The sequence below is a fragment of the Tauraco erythrolophus genome, chromosome 9 (genome assembly GCF_009769465.1).
Source record: "Tauraco erythrolophus isolate bTauEry1 chromosome 9, bTauEry1.pri, whole genome shotgun sequence".
In the NCBI taxonomy this organism is placed as follows: domain Eukaryota; kingdom Metazoa; phylum Chordata; class Aves; order Musophagiformes; family Musophagidae; genus Tauraco; species Tauraco erythrolophus.
Genome location: NC_141473.1, coordinates 33,419,238 through 33,436,521, shown reverse-complemented (window position 1 = coordinate 33,436,521; position 17,284 = coordinate 33,419,238). Strand labels below are relative to the sequence as shown.

The window sequence follows — 17,284 nt, the reverse complement described above, 5'->3', positions numbered from 1 at the left end:
GTACATTGATCGTCTTCTGCATGAATGCGGCTTTCAAAAGCAAACATGTATGAAGATACAAGTAATGCCACTATTCTGGGAAACTCTCCATCTTTACATTCTACTTCATAGTTTACAAACACACCCACCCACCTTCTCCTGCGGAACTCAAAAGTGCTTTATGTGAAGCCAGTAACTGTCCTTTGTTTTCTCATCCTCATGTTCATCCTGCATGGGATACTTTGCTGAACTGTTTGCTGTTTACTTTGAATCCTTAAGCTTTGAATCCTTCTGTAAGTATAGATTTGTATTTATCTAGGCAGCTGAATGTCTTGCGAGTGTCTCTCCGTCTGTACTGGTTTGTGCTTTCTCTCCAGAGCCTGTGCCAGTCCGCAGAGACTGGCAGAATGACACGGACAGCAGCCCACAAGAACATCACTCCCTCGGGACCAGCCGACTGCTGTATCACATCACAGATGGAGACAATCCGCTCCTGTCACCACGCTGCTCTATCTTCAGCCAAAGCCAGAGATTTAATCTCGACACAGAGTCTGCCCCTTCTCCACCAAGTGCTCAACCTTTCATGATGTAAGAAAATATATTTCAGTTCTTCTGTATAAATTTTCGTACCGTCCATGATCTTTGACTCTTCATGTTTTTTTCAGTTACTGCTATGTCATAAACAAGAAATTTTCATATCGTAGCGTATTTTGACATGGTTAGTTTGCAATACCAGAAATACAATCTAGCACTTTTTCAGTAATAGCACAGCACAATATTGTTTGAAGTCTTTATTAATTAAGTTAATAATTAAGTTAATTATTTAATAATTAAGTTAGTTAATTAATAATAATTAAGTCTTTATAATTAAGTTATCAAGGACAGTTTTACATATTAGTTAGTAATTAGTCTGAAGAGTGAACATAAGAGAGAGAGGGCTGTCAAGTTATAATACTAAAAATTTCAGAGGGAATAGAACTCTAGAGCTTGGGTCATTCACCAGAACATACGAACCGTCGATATATGTGATCTCCAGAAACCAAGCCATGAGCTTCAGACAGAAACTGAACTTTCTGAAAAGTTTATACAGATAGCTGCCAGCTGCATATGAATAATAATCAGATCCATTGATTTGCAATTGTAAAAAATCAGAAGCTAAACTGCCTTCAAAATGATAAGGTTAATTCCCAGTAATAAAAAAACTTCCTGAGCTTACTTTTACAAATCATGTCGTTACAGTCTCTCATTGAAGTTGGAAGATTTGTGAAGTAAGATGTGGGTGTTAAATGTAAATACTGGGTCGGGTTGTGACCTACTAGATTAAGCTTTTCAAAAATACTCAGAAATCCCACAATTAATTAAAAAAAAAAGAATAAAGAAAGAGATTGAAAGACAGATGGTGAACCCATTAGTATACCCTAGGGGTACCTTCAAGCAAAAGTAATTATTTTATGCTTAGTTTGTAAAACTGAACTATCCTGTGAAAGAACCTAGCTGCAAATTCTGAAGCTATGATTCTATGATTTGAAGTGCTAGGAAAGCGTTGAGTGTGTCTGAAACAAGGCATGGTCCATTATAGCCAGTTCTTTGATCCAGCTACTATGCTTTTGGCTTTTGCAGGCCACGAAGTTCTTCTAGATGTAACTGTGAAGAGTGCAAAGAACCACAAACCGTAGCACAACTTACCAAGCACCTTCAGAGTCTCAAGAGAAAAATCAGGAAGTATGAAGAAAAGTTTGAGCAAGAAAAAAAATATCTGGTAAGATAATAATTGAAAAGATAAAGGAAATACTACAAGAGACAAGGAAGAATACTAGTGTACTTATGAAAACAATAGGAAAAGGGGTATTTTTGGTGAAACGAAATAGGAAAATCATCAACGAGGGAATATCTTGTTATCACCTTTCAGCATGTGCAGTAGTTCTGAGATTATAATTTGTATTTTCTTTGGATTACCTTTGTTGCAAAATATCCATCTTCTAGATGTGTGAGAAGTGTGAATCAGTGAAATATAGCTGACAAGCTTGAGAACCAAAATGATTCAGAAGATGAAAAGCTACTTATTTACTTTGTAGAAATCATTTGCTTGGAAAGTGTTGTTCTGCTGTGCAGATTGTTTCATTCAGGCAGACTCCTGTAAACCTCGAAAGCACGGGGCTCAGTAGAAGCTGATGGCAGGAACTAGAGAAATAAAAATTGTGGTGTGGTGTTGGTGGGGGGTTGTCTGAGGTCAGTGGTGTGCTCTGTGAGATCATCGCTCATATCGAGCTAGTTTGTGCAGTACAAACATATCAAAGCACCCATGATGCTAAGGATGAAACAGGGAAGTTTGTGATAAGTTATGACTACATTAAAATGAAAATTCAGCAAACTTTACATTACTGTGTAATCTCATCAGTGACTGCAAACTCAAACGTACGTTTGTGAATCGTACTGCCCTATGGTCATCACGCACTCTCAGGAGTAAAATTCCATACTTAAGCAGTCATCGCATTGTGACCAGAAAATAAATGATTTAACAGATTTAATTTTGCAAAAATGTTTTGCTGTTTTAAATATCTGAGTTTTGAAGATCCAGGGTAAATTGATTTTAATTTGGAGGCACTTTCTAAATGCAAAGGAAGAATTGATATACAAAGATTTTGTTGATTGTTGCTTTTGAAATCACTCTGTTGCACAGGATTTCTTCTTTTGATTAGTTAAGCGGTTCAATTGAAATGTTTAAAGTGCTGTTTCCCAAAAGAATCCCTGTCTTAAGGCAGTAAGGGCTTATCCCTGCAGGGGACAGAGTGCTTCGGCTACCATCCTGGAAATCACTTAGGAACTTGACTAATATTAGGTAATTGATCAGTCCTTTTGAAGTCACTGAGATTACTTGTTCAGTTAGTCAAGGACTTAAATGTTGTTTTTAGGATCAGACCGAAAATACTCAGATCCACGTAGCACTGTGCCACAATGGGGAGAGAGAAGTCATGACAAATTAGAACCGTGGTCAAGCCAAATTGTCTGCATGACACTGTGACATGGTGCAGTTGGAACTATGGACCTTTTTTAGCACACTGTGTTTGGATAGATTTTTATCTGTTCAATTGTATAACCATCAATTCCTTCTTTTTTTTTTTTTTTCTTTTTTCTCCCTTTCTGTCGTCTTTACATTCAGCCTTCACATGGTGACAAGACTTCCAATCCTGAAGTTCTGAAATGGATGAACGATTTGGCCAAAGGGCGTAAGCAGCTCAAAGGTACATAATAACATATTGTTTCACATTATTGCTGAAGCTTTTGGAAGTATAAATGTACCTGGAATATTTGAGTTATTTTTCTAACCTCACTGCTCTGCTTATTTTTCACTAGTGCATGGCTATGGTCTCCCAATGACAACAGATATTACGTTATATGACTTGCCTTCGTTCCTAAAAGCAGGGATTAAAGTAAGCCAGTTCAGCCCTCATAACAGGGCAAAAAAAGGAAAGGGGAAAAAGACATTGTCGTTCCGTCATCACTATAAACCTTCAGGCAAAAGGCAATTTCATTCCGAATATAAGTGTCTGAAATACAGAACTACAAAGTTAAAAGTGTCCTTGTAATAGTACAAATGTAGGTGTGAAATGTTTCTTTAGGACTGAGGTTACACAACTCTCAAGCTTTTATTTTTCTGATCATAAAAATCCATCTTTCCCTGGCATTAGATTAGTCTTGAGGGTCAAGTTTTACCCTTGACTGTCTGCATACCACTCCATTAACGTCGGTGGGTGTATCACGTGCTTGCCCTCGGCGACAATGCAGCCAGGACTGATTGATTTTTAATTTTTTTTTTTTTAAGGCTATTTATAATTTATCTGAATCTTTTTTTCCCCATTATAAGTGGAGTCTCACTACTAATTAAATTGCAGTGTTATGTTTCATCTCTGTTTTGGATATACTTAAGAATGTAGATATAGAGGGTGTGATTGTGGTAAATAATTAGAAACTCATCTTTAAGTCAATTTCTTCTGGAAAGTTCTCCCTTAGATCTAAGCTGCGTAATTACTAGATTATTTTTTTCCCCCCCTTGAACTTTTGCGTTACAAATCCAGGAAGGGCAAATGAGAGGAAACGGCCAAACTACATTATTAACTTTCTGAAAAGCCTCTCTCTGACTGAACCGTTCCTTCAGCTAGCCAGGGGGTCTAGCATTCACAGATCAGCCTCACCTACACGCTCAAAATGTCTTGATCCTGTGGACACCCTAGATTTTATTATCCTGAATAATGACACTGCTTTTAAGTGAAGCAAGATTCATGAGGCTCGTGAGACAGGTGCGACTGAAATGGAAAAACGCTCAAGTGCTTGTAGGTCCTTCTTCAAGTTCATAAGACTTGTCCATCCTTCCTAGCTCTATGAGTTTAGTAAAAATTACTATTTTTCTCTACAAAGCTGGTCTGTATCCTCAGACTGTCACAGCTAAAAAAATTATGTTACTGTTTCTGCATGGATTTCGATAAATTTAACACTTTTGGATCCATCAGTCTCCTGCCTTGCCCAAGGTCCTTCACCAGCCAGGCATATATATGCTAGGAACAAAGCCTGGGTTTATGGGAGCTAATTCAGACCTTACTTCAATTTCCTTGTTGTTCTGTGCAGGTCCCAAGGCTCCAGGGCCTTTGGCTTGGTGTCAAGCTAATACACTTACATACTCTATGGCATCCCAGCAGGTTGCTGACTGGGAAGCTGGGACATACTCAAATCTGTGTGTCTGCTGCCGGGTTGCTCAGGTGCTCTCCTGCCAAGGGAAGTCATGTAAGCAAAGTGACTGATTCTCCTTGTGAGTACCAGCTCACTAACCTGGCTGGGATGGCCATGCCTCTGGAAGGGAGGGTTATGATTAAATGGCATTAGAGAGGAGTAGGGTTTGGATGTGCAGACCTGCAGTACACGGTTCCAGCATCCTGGCAGCTGGGGTGGCAGGCTCTGTAGCACAGCTTAGCCTCCCCAGCCCTTCTCAGGGGAGGGCCTTCGCTCTCCTCCTCGCTTGTGCAGCAGCACAGGAGGGCAGGCAAGGGCGCCTGGGTGCGAGTGGGGCAGGTGGCTGCAGAGACCGGGCTTCTTGTCCAGGCAGGCCTCTGGGAAGGAAACTTTTCTGCAAATATTTCTGGTCTGTTTACTTGACGCGTAATTTGCCTTTCAGAGCTGAAGCTCAGAATGTCGGAAGAGCAAAACTGTACCTCTAGGGCACCTCAGAGAAACGATCATTGCGAAAGCACTGGGACCTCTAAAGAGGCCGGGACACAGCAGGCCACAAGCATGGAACCAGCTCCCTTGGTAGAAGAAACCATGGATAGTGTCCTGAGACGGTTAAAGGAGAAAAGACCACACTTCAGCCTTCCCGAGACTATTAAGGTATTTAACAAGTATGGCTGTTTCTTTCAGAACTTTACCATCTGAGGCAGCTATTAACTAGTGTGCAGCTGTCTCAGGGTATGCTGGTGCATCCTGTATCTTCTGGTACTGCAGGGCGTGCTCTCTCTAATGAGGTGGGAGCTCTAGTGCAGTTCTCTGAAGTGGCTTTTCTGTGAAGAGTTGCACAGAAAAAGAGTTGCAGAAGGTTTTTTTTCCAATAGTGCTACGCACTTTTTCAGAGGTGCATGTATAAAACTGCTTGCCAGGCACTGCTGAAACCTGCCTACTTGAGTTGTGCGCGCAGGAAGTGCATGTTCCAGCGTGCTGAAGATGGTGACAGCAAAAGCAATCCTGGCTTGAGCCCATAGCAGCTCTGTGACTAAAAACGTCCCAGAAGCTATTGTGGCAGTAAAGGTCCCCTCTGACCTGAGCAATGCTGAAAGCCTCTGCCCAGTCGATAGCCCTGCGCTAGGGTCGCGTGGACAGCACAACCATCCGACTGCTTTGCCCTTCTGATCTTGTGTGCTTACTTGTGCTGACACTGCCTCTGCTCTTCCATGTTCTTAATTGCTTTTCCAAATATAGCAGCAATATTCCATGAAACTTGCTTGCTTGGCTAGGCAATTTTTTTTTCTTTTTAAACTGGTACATACTTTAAACTTTTACTGTACCTTAACACTACTGGCACATTATAGGGTCTATCTGAAGCTGCTGTTCTGCAATACATATTGTCCATAAAAATAATATTTTTTTTGGCTATTTTTGCTGTCAAATGATGTTGCTATTCTTGGTTCTTAAGCAAATAGTTAATCTATAAAAACTAGAACTGCACATAACAATGCCATGCTTCAGAGATCTTGAGCTCTGCATACATGACTGAGTTTTTAATTGTTTATTTTTATAAACTACTTTTTTAAAAACTTGAAATGGATAAAGTGTTTCATAACCAGAACTCCTTTGTAAGAAAACAAAAGATGACAACAAAACGACACTGGTTGTAGTCCCACATGTAGTCCTAAAATCCCAACAGTGCAGACTGTATGGTAATATTTTCAGTTGTTAATTTTTTTTTTATTATGCAAGGAGTGAGATCAGATGCTAGTGAGGAAATCCTGTCCAGAAAAACTCTCTTATAAGAGTAAGTTGGGTGTGGGTCTCTGTCCCACTCATTTCTCAATTAATTGAACTTCTCCTGATTTTCCAAGAGAGAACCTCCTAAATCCGTGTAATGGCAGTGCTAGGTTGAAGTATTCTCACAGAGAATTCTGTAATGTAAATTAAATGTTTGCACAAGTTAATATTTTCAAATATTTTTTAAAGATATTATTTGTTTTCTCCTTTTATTCTTGTAGAGAGAACTTGTGTCAAGCGAGCTATCTGTTTGTTAGCAAAGGTGTTTGATAATAGTTATGCGAAACTGCTATGGAACAGAGGCTTGAAAAGGAATAATGTGAAGTCAAAGTGATCTGTTTCAAAATTAGGTATTTCAGAAGGTCCTTAACTATAACATTTAAATTTATTTATTTTTTTTTTAATTATGACTCATCCTGGACTTCGGGGAGAATGAATTTTGTAGCACTGATGATGTGAAATGAATCCAGGATGTCTGCTGGTTACAGCAAAGATCAAAGGCTTCATTTCAGCTACATGCAGCTTTGGTGTTACTGCAGATATTTTTTATGTGCAACATTTTATTTTGTATATAACATTTAGATCCTGTACCAGAATCTGTGCTAGATCAATAGTAGACTAAATAGCAGCTAAATGTTTCTTCTTTTCAAGATTTAGTTATTTTGGGCAAGGATAGCATTTCCATAAAAGCCTCCAGGGTTCTCCCCTGAAGTCAAACTGTGGAATGATCTAAGGCTCTACTGAAACACAAATGAGAGAAAGGGTGTCCTTAGGAGAGGTGCAGAGTACAATCTGAACCACCCAGTATGGCTAAAGAGGACAAACCACAAGATCAGAATGTGAAATAGCAGGATGTGGCTTTCAGAACAAAAAACCCTCCCACAAAAAAGCCTGTGAGTCAAGTATTGAATGAGAAGACTTAGAGAAAATAGGGATTGGCCTGTGAAGGGTTTCAGTAACCCAAAAAAGGATGGCCTCGTGTTGCTATTTGTGTCACTGGCTCCTTGTGCTGGGAGCTGGTGATTTATTTAACAGTTCACCTCATTTTCAGGCACGAGGCTTCAGAAAAAAAAAGATTAAGACAATAAAAGTAGGATTGGTATTTTTGTGTTCAACGCTGCTTTGTAATGGGCCACCACACACCCGCAAGTGGCAGACTTGGTAGCCCTGGGAACCCGGACTCATGGCCTGCGTGGAAACAACGCGCTGCCTCTGCGAGTGAAAGGCCTCAGCCAGGCCTGGTCCTCGCCGTCGTACTGTCTGTCCTCAGAGTCCGTATTCTCTAGAAGTTTGGAAAAACAGCAGTGAGCTTAGAAGGCATAAGCATTCAGGGAACCGACTAGTGAGGAAGGCAACTGCGTACAATGTTTCGTGTGCCTTTGTCCCAAGTTATGAAACCCAAACTATTACCTTATCCCTACATGCAGTCTCCTTTTTCTTTCCTTACATGCAACAAGCAACTTTTGCCTTATGCTTAGTCTGAAGATTTGTAGTCTGTCCCCTCAGGCTCTTCTCAGACTGCTCACTTTTATGTGTCTGTCCTCTCATTATTGACCCGCTTCAGTTCATCTTTCCCTTGGCTACGAGGCAGTGTTTTTATTTAATTAGCATTGAATTTCGTGTTGCTGTAGGCAGCCTACAGTCCTAAGATGTCTCAGACAGTTCTGTAGTTTGTAGATTTTGAAATTATCAGCCATTTTGAACTTAGCTGAATACAAACCTGTCTTGAGACTGCTAATAAAATGAGCTAATGAAATAGTTCCAAATGCTAACCCCTCTTGAGATTGTTTCTCATGTGTAAAATCAATATTAATGATCACTTCCTGTTTCCTCCTAACCATTCAGCTGCTCCAGGCTTCATAGTTTTGGAAAGAATTAACCTTGTATTAATTGCAGAACTAGCAATAAGTAAACCAATTAGCTACTTTAAAATACTCCTACATTCTAGCTAGCAGCTCTTCTCTTAATGTGAATGACATAATTTTGGAGTGATTAACTCATACAGACCTTTAAGGCAAAATGTGATTGGTGGTTCTGCACTATTCTTGCATTTGGGCAGCAAACAAAAAATGGTTTTGCTCCTGCTGAAGTTAATAGCGAGGCACTCCTCTGATATGATATTAGAAGAGCATTACTTCTTCTGGGCTTGATATATTTTTAGAAAGTAGAGGCTAATTATTAAAAATACTTCTCCAAGTTGTCAATAAAAAAAGCTAGTCAGTGACTTTCTGCAGAAAGGCATAACCCCCTCCACAGACTCCATCATTCTTCGCATTACTTCACAGTGGTGGATGAGCTCTCCTCCGAACCTCTGACCGCTTGGCCCGAATTCGTACAGATCTGTCATGATCCGGCAGAGACTGGAAAATGACATTAGCTTCATGTGCTCTGGGCTGTTCCAACCCAGTTGAAACTATGCAAGTGACAGGATCAGATTTTCTTGGAAAGAAGGGGAAACGGAGAGGAGGAGAGAAATACCAGTTAAATAGTGCGCTCCCTGCAGCAGACACCTGTATGTCTACTAGTATATCACCAGCACTGACAAATCACATTGTTGAAAAATCAACACTCTTCTTTCTGGTACCAGTGAGTCATGTTGTGATTTTTGAACAGAAATTAATCACGAGTGTTAGGTGTTCAGCCCAGCAGAGGAAGAACTGTGACTCAGGAAGAAAGCCCACCTCCATTCCCATTGTTAGCAAAGGGCTGCACTTTCTGCAACTCCCCCATAGCGGTTCTAGAGATGCATACTGTCCAGCCAGAGCTTCCTGCAGCTGATCTCATTATTCTTACGTTTCATTTTAGGGATAGCACCTTTTTCTAGTGTGCTCAGCATTTATGGGGTGTTCACCATGGTATCACAATGATTGGATTTAGGGATTTCATTGAGAATCTATCATTCCACTCTGTAAATGGGTTGTGTTTGCATAGTTGAAACTCTGTTCTTCATCGCTCACCAGCCAAGGCAAATCTATTTCTCTTTCTTGATGAATAATTAAAAAGTCGAGGAATGTCCTCTCTGCATTTTTGCAAGTTTCTGAGTATTTTGTCTAGAATGGTCGTTGTTCTCATTCATTACAACTAAATCATATTTAATATATGATAGGGAATGCCACCTATGATTTATGAACTGATCTGGCAAATAGAAGTTAATAACATACAGATCTCATTAATTGATTTCTCTCTAGGACGGAGGCGAAAAATATTTTTTTAGTTTTTCAGTTACGATGACTGTTCACAAATGTTACCTAAACATTGGGAAAATGTTCCAGGAATGTGCTGCACTGATTATCTGTGGGACCTCAATGCCAACACCTTCTACTTAGATGCTGCAGTTGTCTTTTGTGAGCCTGCCTTTCCAAAACGTAACCCATGAGATATACCCCATGTCCACGCAATTTGGCTGTGATATTCAAGCAAAAACCTCTGCTTGTTTACACTTTGTCAACTGGTATTCCCAGAAAAACTTTTCAGATGCGAGCTCTCATAAAGCAACACAGGAAGATTCTTGCCTTATTGACTAAGACCAGAGTTGATACCCTTGGAAACTTTCCAGACAAAGATGCAGGGTTCTGTCAACAGCCCAATACCGCTGCCTGACTTTAGGCTTGTTAAATTGCTCTCATAGAATAGTAACTTTGAGAGAAACCAAGGCAACCAAGTATTGGATCTTTATATAATGACAGTAAGAAAAATAATATTCCAGCCTTTCAGTGCATTTTCATTCATGCATTTTCCTCCAGAAGAAGACAAAGTTCAGGACCCAAAACCTCCACTTTGGCTAGATAAAGTAAATACAGCGTATTTTCCAAATTGAACACCCGCTCTGATCAGCAGAAGTATCTCCGTAGCTTTCATTGGCTTTGTGTTAGCCCTTGAGAGGGTGACGTACTTTGGTTCATTTAAAACTTCCCTCATGCACGTTTGGAGTCTGTACCTGCTGAGTCAATGCCAAGTCCCCATTGGCCTCAGTGCGGAAAGAAATGGAATTCTTTATTAATGTTTATCTGGGGAGGAGAGATTATTGAACAGATACCTACCTGTATCTTTCTCATGAAATCCCGACTCATAATCTTATAAATAACTTTTTAAAATAGGATATAAAAAAAAAGCAAATGGCTTTGGAAAAAGTCAGTCTTCAGAGATGTCTGCTATATTTTGAGAGTATTCACAGACGACCTGTAAGTATACCATGGAAAGATAGGTAAATTAAAAAATTATCTAACTTCTTTAACAAGTATGTTTGGACTCATATACTAAATATATTTAGGTGAATTTTACATGATTAATATACTTTTAGTTATTTCAAACTAATCTTCGGGTATAAATGTTATTGCCCAATACTGATGAATTTGCCCAATACTGATGAATTTGGTTTATATTTTTTAAAATAAAATAAAAAGGCAAGTTTCTAGTGGCCCTGCATCTCTCTTCATGATGGGAAGCTGCAGGTTTTGATGATAAAAGTGGAGGATTATATATCCACAGCAGACTTGGCTCATGCACACTGCAGCTGTGCTACGATGCATGAAAGGTGAGACTGCTTGGAGCTGAGGAAGGTTTATAGGGCCCCACCTGAGACGTGCAATACAAAAAGGACATGACCTGTCATCTGTGTTTGTGTTTCCATTTATTTCGCAGCAGCACTAAAAACTATTAATTAAAATCATTTCAAGGAACTTCATTGCCGAAGGTAGGTACAAAACAAAAAAACCTGCCACCATTGGCAAGATGATGATTTGCAAATTTGTCTATACACAACTGAGGAATTCCTGTTTGATGCCTGTGTCTGCATTCTTATGACTGTCTCTCTTGCTGGGTACTAATTGCTGTGGTAGAGGAAAAGGGGGGGCACCAGCGTGTGTCAAAAAATACGCCAGCTCTTAAAATTATTATGATCTGAATCTGATCTCTCTGCATCTTTGATAAAATAATTTTTGTCCATCTTCTTTGGGCTTGGAATGAGAGCTGAGGGATGGAGAGAATATATAGGAAGGATAAGAAGAAATTATATTTCCTAAGAAGGCGAACAAAAAAGAAATTGAGTTATCAGTGCTAAACGGAGGTAAGAGAGACTTGAAGATTCAAAGATAGAAAAGAGAATAATAGATGATGCTTTGTAGCACCGGGTTCAGAGAGGGTGTTTCTTCTCAAGGTTGAAGCAGCTCTATAACTAGCTAAGAAAGCAGCTGCCAGCTGCATCAAGAGGTGATCAGTGACACTAAGCAGCCATGAGGGAATCTGCGGTCTGCCAAACAGCTCTGTCCTAAGGTCGCAGAAAGCTCAGGGACACAAGGCACATTACAGGGTCTATAATGGTCCACAAGGGAAGTGGACTAGCTGGGATAGCAAGCCCTGACATTCTGCAGTGAAGCTTGCCTCGAGAAATAGTCCCCAACTACTCACTCTATGCAGTGTCATCGACCTGCATGTGTCTGCTGTCACCCTTACTCCTGATGACCAGGCATTTGACTGTTTCTGGGCAACTCTGGACTATTGCCCATACTGCTGCCAGCCTGTGTTGTCAAACCTGCCACATGGTCACTCATCTGAGCGTGTGCAGCTGGGCCTCCATGCAGTAGTGCACTTGTGTTTCCAAGACAGTGAAATAGTATCCAGTGGATGCTGACAGACGTGTAGGTTGAGGAGCAGAGGCTGATGGTGAACTAGTTTGAAAATGACTCGGTTTTGATATTTAATCACTGAGGAACATGTTCTTCTGGTGAGTTTGTTTTTTTTTTCTTGTAAGATTTGCAATTTTTTTTCTTAATACAGTAAGTCAGCTTACTGTACGGCCAGTTTCTATAAGGTTTATTTTTGTATTTACAAATATTTGTAACTGGATCAGGCTCTTAATACCTGATTGAAAAGAATATTCTCCTCCAAATCAATGCTCCTAGTGCTCACAAAAGAGCAAGAGCAGATTAACTGAACAGACGGGTAATGCTGATCGTGGAAGGCGGTTCCAGGGAGGGATGCACAGAGCAATTCTGCTCGCTGAGGCTGTAAAGTTGCAGTCTCGGTGCTCTCCATCCCACTGGGCAGCTGAGTGTCCTGCCCCAGGCAGGCTGGCACGTTCCTGTAGCTGTATGTTCGTTATTAAGATTAAGGCAGATACCGATGCAACGCACAGCAGAACCATGTCTGAACTCGTGCAACTCCATTAGCATCTTCGGAATGAGTCAGAGAATGATTTACTCTCTGCCTGGTCGGTGTGGCTCAAGGAAGTGAGGAACACACATTGGGTATTTTTCCATTAGAAAACAGATGGCCATTTTCCTTTTTAGAAATTATATGGATTAAACTACAGTTCTCAAGGGATATCTGTGGAAGCAAAATACGCATCAGGTCATACTCCTCTAATGCCTTTCTCAGCTTTAGAGGAGCAAATTAGAAATTAATTTATTTACTTATTAATTTTACTTTTGGAGGAGTATATTTTGTTATGATTTCTCTTTAGGTAACTAAGCAAGAAAAGAGTCTCATGAAGCCTCTTTATGACAGATACAGAATTATCAAGAAACTTCTTGCAACTCCATCTTTGATCACAACAATTGTAAGTTGGAAAGAATTCATATCCATTGTCAAGAAAACATATGAAATGCTGTGTTTAATTTGTATGTCAGTTTGGCAGCAATGGAACTACTGATATTTGAAGAATCTGCTCAATGGTTAACATCGGGTGTTGACATTTCAAATAAAGCAAAAGCTCTGTAAAATTCAACTTCTAGGCATGCCAGAGGTTGTAATGTATGGCAGCGGTTTCCGAGGCAACCGCTTCAAACGGCTGGGCAAGAGAGCAAAGGCTGGCATGAGTTTTCTATTATGGCTAACAGATGCAACGCAGGATAAACCTGTCTCTTTCCGTGAAACACTATACTGTCACTATACATACCTTTATGTTTTGTTGAGAATACTTTTATCAATAATGTAGCACGTAAATATTATTTTTAGTAGTTTAATAATATATCAGTGTAACGTTACAGTACTGGTCTCACTGTGAGTAGAGGTAGTGGAATCTGGCTATTTGGAAGTTAATTACCATGTCTCTATCGAAAATACTAATAGTATTGTATAGACATAATAGTAATTGGGGCTGGGTTGATTTTTAAAATTATGAACTATTGTCTTGTTGGATGACAGTGGAGCTTTAGAGTTCTTTGAAAAATCCCAGTGTAAACCTCTGTACACATCCACACAGGTATTTCATTTAATAGTTGAACTGAAGTTCCCTTGTGTTATTACTTAGGAGCTTTGCTCTGCAGAGTTTTTATGTTCAAGCCTTAGTTTCAAAAGCTCAGCTTTTCTTCTGAGGATGAAGGAACATTAGGAAGACAGTGACATCACACTACTTTGGTAGTTAACATTTGTAGCTATAAAATTGTGGAACCTCTACCTCCAACTCTTGCTACAGTCAGAATTTCTGGACATAATATGAATAACAGATGGTCTATACCAGGAGTACAAGTTCCAGCAAGGTGCAGTGCTTCCATAAATACAGAATGTTCTTTAAATCTTTGCTACATATAAAGGCTTTTGAGCAAACAGAAATAAATCACTGGCTGGAGATACTCAGAAGCAGGGCCAACTTCTGTCCTGTTTAGTCATGGCAGACATGACACAGCAGCTCAGTGAGCCCCACGAGACCTCTCATGAACAATCTCAGGCAGACCTGCATGAAGCTTTCAATGTGTAATCTATTCCAATGAATGCATCCAGGAAGTTAGGTCCTAATTCTTTATGTTATCATCCTATTAACTGTTAGTATTGTAATTTAAACAACTAATTTAATGATGTTTTACATATTACAAGCAGGAGGAGGAAGACTCAGATGAAGACCATTCTCAAAGCAGCCATGAGTTATCATCTGGTCCAATATCTTGCCTCCCTGTCGATGAGCACCTGTGTTACTCTCAGGAGGAGAATGAGCCTGTACACGTTTCACCTCTGGATGAAAAGAAAGTTCTCAGGCAAACAGCCTTGTCTATGTCCAATTTGCATGAGGCAACAATGTAAGTTCTTCCTTTTTTCTCCTGAATGTTTTAAAATATTTTATGCAGACTTTGTAAATGAAACATGATCCATACTTATTGCATGAGAATATTCTATACCGAAGTGATTCAATGGGTTTTTATGGGACAAAGGAGGCAGAGGATATTTGTTGTTGCAGATAGGAGAAAAAAACTAGAGTGGTAGATACTACATAATGGCACAGTGAAGATATGCAGGCCCACCTGTAACCACTGCAAAATTTTAAGAGATCTACTTACATTCTTATAAAGCAGTCACAAACCAAAGCACAGCTCAGCCAAGCAGCAGGATGGCCTGCTCCTGTGCGTGTGTACTGGGACTAACTGTGTGAGGGATGTAAAAATGCTGGAGACATGGGGCATACAAACAGCAACAGGTGAGCCGAGTGAAGGATCACGCAATACGTGGTCACAGAGGAGGCCACTGAATGCATGTAAAATCAGTTTCTTCCTTGCAGAACAACAGTTGTTAAGTGTCTGGCTGCCCAGAAAAACTTACCACTCTCCTACCCCCATTATAAAACCAAGATAAAGCCCTCCTTCTCATTCGTAGTTAAGAATTTCAGGTTGCATGAGGCAACAAATCTCATGGGCTGTTACCACTCAGCCCTGGAAGTTGTTGAAGAACATGTCTTCCAGGAATAGATGTGTTCTCATAGCTTATGGGATGGTGTCTTTTTCTTGGGTTTCGACTGGGAGCTCTTAGATGCATAAATGAAGTTAACTAGGCTCTGCCAAAATTGAGAGTAAATAAAAATGTCTTGGGTTTTCCACATAACTCAACTATGTATGCAATAATTTCCTCACAAATGCTGTGAAGATATTTCTGTGCATTTTATTTTTATCACAGAGAAAAAATACGAGCTGCACAAGTCATAATGGAATTCTTTCTCTGCTTAAAAACCTTATTCTCCAAATACTAGCTAAAATGTGGCCTCCAAAAATTCTGATTCTGGGTACTACTAGCATTTCCACTGCATCCCAGTAATGTTTGGTGGCAATAGCTGCTTTAAGGAGTAGGGCTTGGCTGTAGCGCAGTTGCAGATGTGCAAAGCATTTCCTATGATATGCTGCGTCTTTTCCATGCCATTAATTTCATACAGAATTAAGAACACTAGCAAGATTCAATCCTGAAGGCTTTTCCTCCCATGTTGTCTGTAGTGTCTCTACTTTCACTTTATTAGAAGGGCGAGGCTACCAGTAAAAGGGAAGGCATGCAACTGTGTATTGTGCGTGATGTTACAGCCATAGTTGGCGGGATGTGGTAGAACGCCTTGGCACACTTGAGATCAGCGCCTTCCAGGGCCCGTAGCAGCAGGCTGCTTATTACCCAAAGCCACAGCTTTCACAATACTTCCAAGCACATGAGGGGTTCACGTTCTTGTCTCTGTTTTACAGGCCCGTTCTGCTTGAACATCTCAGAGAAACAAGAGCAGATAAGAAAAGGCTTCGCAAAGCTCTCAGAGAGTTTGAGGAACAATTCTATAAACAGACAGGAAGGTAATTACCCAGCTCAACAAAAGCCCTCTCCTCCTCCCATTTGGGCACCTATGCAGATGCGTGTGTTTCTTCTAGGGTGGGTACTCTTAGGTGAGCAGGACAAAGAAGCTGCAGGTAGGGACTGGAAGATATCACGGAGGTGTCCGGTCTCTGTGAAGCTGTTCATCTCCCTGCTTAGTTCCTCTCCAATGTGGGCATCCCCAAAGACAGTCAGGATCTGGGGATCTTCCAGGACATGTCTGCAATGCATATGAACCCTGTCTCAGCACAGGAGCTTCCCTGAGCTGAAGGGAGGCTGCTAAAGACTCTTTCTGAGGATGTCAATGTGCAGGGATTACACTCGGCAGTTGGGCTGTTTTTAAAAGGCCAGATTTGAAAAAAGACGACAGTTTCTTTCACCCATAGATAAATGCTGGCTACCTTTCACTCTTCGTTTATCCTCCTCCCTCATTTAGCAAACTTGCTTGGTGAACACCACAGAGGATATGGGCAGGCAGTACTCAGGGAACAGTTTTCAAAGCACTGTGTAATAACTTCTCTGTCTATTTTAGAATGAAGTAGTTATGCTTGCACAGCTGACAAGAAAGAAAATTACCTGGTATATGAAAATTCAGTATTTTAAATACTATTATTTCATTTCTGCCTATTAGAGCTTTTTGGTCCTGTCAAATTATCTTTAGTCACCCACAGTTAGGGGGAAAAAAAACAACTAAATAATCCTCATTAGTTGTTGCAGAATTAACTTAAAATACTATGTCTCCTCTTACTCATAAAAATGATGGCACTTTTATTTGCTTTTCATAGGAGTCCTCAAAAAGAAGATCGCGTGCCAATGGCTGAGGAATACTCTGAATACAAGCACACAAAAGCCAAAATCAGGCTCTTGGAGGTTCTCATCAGTAAGCATGACATTTCCAAAACGATTTGAAGCAAATGTAATGCCGTGGTATTGTTCTCTAGCGAAAACCAAGCAAACAAACACGTAATGAAAAAGAGGAAGTAATTTTGCAGGTCTTGGTCTGCTGCACAATTATTTGACACACTGAGATTTCTTGATGCACTTTACCAATTACACTAGCTGGGACGAGAGAGGACAGCAATATGCAAGAATATTAAGCACGGGTGAGTGGACTACAGTATATATTTTTTTTCCTTTTGAAAAATCCTTGAAGTGCACTGTGAGAACGTTAGCAATTAAAAAGACACTGAAGTATAGTAGATCCTGAGTTTGACCTGCTCTTAGTTTTAAAAAGTGTGAGGAAATG

At 40.2% G+C, this 17,284-nt stretch overlaps 1 protein-coding gene across 3 annotated transcripts in view; it reads left to right on the top strand.

Moving 5' to 3' along the window:
• FAM13C (family with sequence similarity 13 member C) overlaps positions 1-16,947 on the top strand; it is a 131,417-nt gene extending 114,470 nt beyond the window's left edge. For 2 of the 3 annotated variants that reach the window (XM_086616579.1, XM_086616578.1), the window contains 9 exons: positions 357-567; positions 1,600-1,738; positions 3,140-3,221; positions 5,147-5,358; positions 10,587-10,670; positions 12,950-13,045; positions 14,302-14,501; positions 15,918-16,019; positions 16,824-16,947. In XM_086616579.1, the coding sequence (XP_086472705.1) occupies positions 357-567; positions 1,600-1,738; positions 3,140-3,221; positions 5,147-5,358; positions 10,587-10,670; positions 12,950-13,045; positions 14,302-14,501; positions 15,918-16,019; positions 16,824-16,947 (1,250 nt within the window). The remainder of the gene's footprint in view (positions 1-356; positions 568-1,599; positions 1,739-3,139; positions 3,222-5,146; positions 5,359-10,586; positions 10,671-12,949; positions 13,046-14,301; positions 14,502-15,917; positions 16,020-16,823) is intronic. The other variant, XM_086616580.1, reaches the window with a different exon arrangement.
• Positions 16,948-17,284: the final 337 nt, after the last annotated feature.